Here is a 3740-nt window from a genome sequence, read left to right on the forward strand (position 1 = left end):
CTCTCATGTATTTTCAATATTATTATTCTCTCACTTTGTACAAACTCTCACACAAACAAATATTTGTTTACCTCCTTAACTTTATCTCTATATTAATATTCTATCTTTCTCATTATATATAATATTTTTCTAATGAACACTTCACTTATTTTGTTTTGTAGCTTTAATTGTATTATATTAGTACTTTATCATTTCTAGATACATACACTTTAAACATAAATACTAATCATTTTATAAAATGCTTCCAAATCTAATAACCCACTTTTAAAATATATGTGAAAAATGAGCTTATCCAACATCAAACATCAAGTTTACCAAGATGTAGTAAGTCCTATTTGACATGACTTTTCTTCGAGTGTTTGAAAATATACATTTTATATTTAATTGTTAAATCAAAACAAGGTTAGATTATAAAAATCTTAACATAAAGACCAATTATTATTCTTCCATTTAAGCCAAAGGCCAACTACAAAAAACTTCAAATTATTTTCTTCATCATCCAACTACCCATGGATATCCAATAAAATTCTCCTCAACTGAAACATCAAAGGCTGATCTCTCAACAACATTATTTGAGTTGCAAAACCCTAAAACCCCATCTTCTTCCCCTAAACAAAACAATGGAGATATCATTTGACCATTATCATTTTGGACATTATCAAAACTTTGGTATGGCAACTCAGAAAGCAGCTCATTTTGATAATCATTTGTGTTCATCACCCCAAAATCATTCAGCTGCTGTGAGACTTGAAGCTGATCTATAAGTGGATTCTCGACCGCTGCAATGCTCCCACCGGCAGCCGCGAAATTTGCTATTTGGCTCCCCAGAATTTCTATCTCTTCTTGCAAGCTCGCGACCTGCAAGAGAGGGAGATTTAATATATAGAGAGGCTAATGTAGGAGGAAAGAACGTAACTTAAACTTTCGAATTCAGTAGTGGTTGTTTCAAATAGTATATAAATGATATAAAGGATCGTGGTTATTCAAATTTTTATTATGGTTCGGTCTTTTCCAAGTGATTATAAAATCGAACCTTTAACTTTACGATTGATAGTACAAATATTATACTAGTTGAGCTATGTTCATTTTGACGATTATAAAAGGATTAAAAATATGCATAAATAAAATGTAATCCATTTGTTTAATTTTTTAGGGTTTTTAAATACCCTTATAGGAATGAAAAGGTCACACATAAGTTTACTGTAATCTATCCGCTTAAGTTTTTACGATTTTCAAAACAACCTCTTGCTGCAATGCGAAAATATGTGCAACGCAGCCATAAGTGGGATCTCGCATGCGCTCGAGAGCTTCGTAAGCAACGGTAACGGCGGCGTGGCTTCGGATATGGACGGGGAGATGTAAGAGAAGCTTGGAGACATTACTAGCACCAAACACTTTATGAACAGCTGCAAAATGGGAAGTGGCTTCTTCATAGCTAAAGAAAGGAGCAAAAACACATTGATCACTACATTTTCTCCTAAGAAACTTGCAAGCACCACAAGAAGATGAAGAAGAAGAAGAAGAAATAGAAGAGTTAAGGCCTGTCATTGTCTCAATTATATGATGACACTTTAAAGTACAAGAAGAAAAAGGAACAACTATTGGACAAGTTTGATAAAATTAAGAAGAAGAGATGTTGGTCTTTATAACCCATCATTTGCATTATGCTTTTTTTTTTTTTTTTTTGGTTGTAAGGTTATTTTTGTTCTATCCCAAAGGCATAATAACTTTTTTAGGAAAAGTAGTGTGTATGTGTACGTGCTTTCTTTTTTGGGGTCTCCTTTATGGGCTACAATGTCAGTCTCACATTGGGGTAAGGGCTTTTTCCCAATTTATGCCTTAAAAGAGCCTATTTTTCGAAAGATTCTTCATGGAAATTATGAGTTTCTCAAAAACTTAATTAGAAATCATCATTCTTATCTCATAACTTCAAGTTGATGAAGTCGTTGTTTCTTTAATTTAAGACATGTTTTATCCATTTAAAATTGTCAAAATCATTTTTTAATATTTAAAATAAACTTTATGTTTGATTTCGTACTTTTGAATCGTTAAAATGATGTTTCAAAATAGTTTCAACATGGTGAAAATGAATTTTCATAAATATATTTTTTATTTAGGTGTAGGTAGTAGAAGATCAAGAAATTTGAACCACGTACCTCATAAATGCTAACATACATACGATATTCCAAGTTTAATTATATTCGTTTTGGCTTCAAGAACCTACACTTAAAGCATTAAGAAATTCAAAATTTGATGTAAGACATTCTACCTATAAGGTAGATAATAAATATATCCTATTTATTGATATATGATGAGAATTTAATATGAATTATTTGTGGAAATAAAAGTGAAAGTAATTATTGTGAATTTAAATTAACAATTGTAGGCAAATAGAAAAAATGACAAACTATTTACAGAAATAGTAAAAAAAAAAAAAAAAAACTGATAAACTTCTATCAGCATCTATCAATTTCTATCACTTATAGATATTGATAGACTTCTATCAACGTCTCTCAACCTCTATCAAAGAAGACTAAAATTTTGCTATTTTGTGTAAATATTTTTCTTTATTTTTCTATTTTTGAAAATTTTTCATAATTATATCAATTTAAACTCTACATTTAAAATAAACTAAAAGTTACCTAGATAGAAAATTTATCATGTAATTTTTTTTTCTAAATAAGTAGAGAAAAGTATAGATGATGACGAGAAGATAAAAATCCCTCTTATTAACGAAAGATCGTTATCTATTTATTTAATTATAGCATTTCTCTCTAATATTATGTTAATCCATATTTTTAAACAAGTTCTATACCATGTTGAAAGTTATGCATTAAACGAAATTTTAATATAGGATCTAAATTGATTTTAAGATTTTTAATTGATACAATTATTAATTTGTAGTTTTTAGGAGTTATGAGTAATTATGATATATCTTCTATTACTTTAAATTGGAAGGTCTTTTTATAGCCTTATCCATTTTTTGTATTGAGCTTATCTCTAGCTCTTTATTTCTTTGTCCTTCCTTTGTTCTCTTTGTACGAACTCAACTTTTGTTTGAATATATGCTATTTTCGAAGTATGATAAGGGTGTTACGGTCGTGTCAACTTAGTTGAAATGGCCCGGTGCATCTATTAATCTACCTGAATTAGTATTTGGTTAAAAAGAAGAAATTATAAGTAATACTTATTATTGTTGTTATTATTTTAAATATTTTGTCATTTTTCGTTTCGTAATTTTGAGAAATTAAGATACATATATATCAACTATCAAATCTTTATATTAGAGGCTTGATTCTCTCATTCGTATTATAAAAATAATAATAATAATAATAATAAATCTAAGAGGATAAGTTTGTAAATAAGGAAAAATCCTATTATTTTTTCTTACAACTTCTATAAATGGATATTATTGATTAACCAATAATAATGTTTTTAAAACATATATTTTCATGTCAAAGAAATATAGACTTAAGGTTAGTGGTTGGGGTTGTGGTTGAGGTCAAGGATAGGGACAAATATTCTCATCCCAGCTCATTTTCAAATTATGATTCCCAACTCATTTTCTGGTTTTTAATTTATTCTAATTTTTTTTTCCAAGAACAATTAAAGGTGTTATTCTTTTCCTAGAAAAATAATTATAGATTTATGTATATGCACACTATAACTTTAAACCAAATATCTATAGACGGCAATAAGGTCGTTCCATAACATTTAAATTTTTAATCAAATTTGAAAGA

General features: G+C 28.4%; 1 protein-coding gene across 1 annotated transcript; it reads right to left on the reverse strand.

Annotated features, from left to right (window-relative positions):
- Positions 1–419: 419 nt before the first annotated feature.
- LOC120079326 (LOB domain-containing protein CRL1-like) lies at positions 420–1610 on the reverse strand. The gene is made up of 2 exons (XM_039033486.2): positions 1243–1610; positions 420–858 (listed from the first exon to the last, which is right to left on the reverse strand). Exons 1-2 carry the CDS (start codon positions 1546–1548, stop codon positions 496–498), a joined length of 669 nt encoding a protein of 222 aa, XP_038889414.1. The 5' UTR covers positions 1549–1610; the 3' UTR covers positions 420–495.
- Positions 1611–3740: the final 2130 nt, after the last annotated feature.

The sequence above is a fragment of the Benincasa hispida genome, chromosome 7, assembly GCF_027475165.1.
Source record: "Benincasa hispida cultivar pf3 chromosome 7, pf3_genome.v1.1, whole genome shotgun sequence".
In the NCBI taxonomy this organism is placed as follows: Eukaryota; Viridiplantae; Streptophyta; class Magnoliopsida; order Cucurbitales; family Cucurbitaceae; genus Benincasa; species Benincasa hispida.

Excerpts from the sequence above, each read along its gene's own strand:
- LOC120079326 (XM_039033486.2), bottom strand. The coding sequence starts at position 1,548 with ATGACAGGCCTTAACTCTTCTATTTCTTCTTCTTCTTCTTCATCTTCT. Across the intron at positions 859-1,242 it reads TTTTCGCATTGCAGCAAGAG|GTCGCGAGCTTGCAAGAAGA; the intron begins GTTGTTTTGAAA and ends CCTCTCTTGCAG.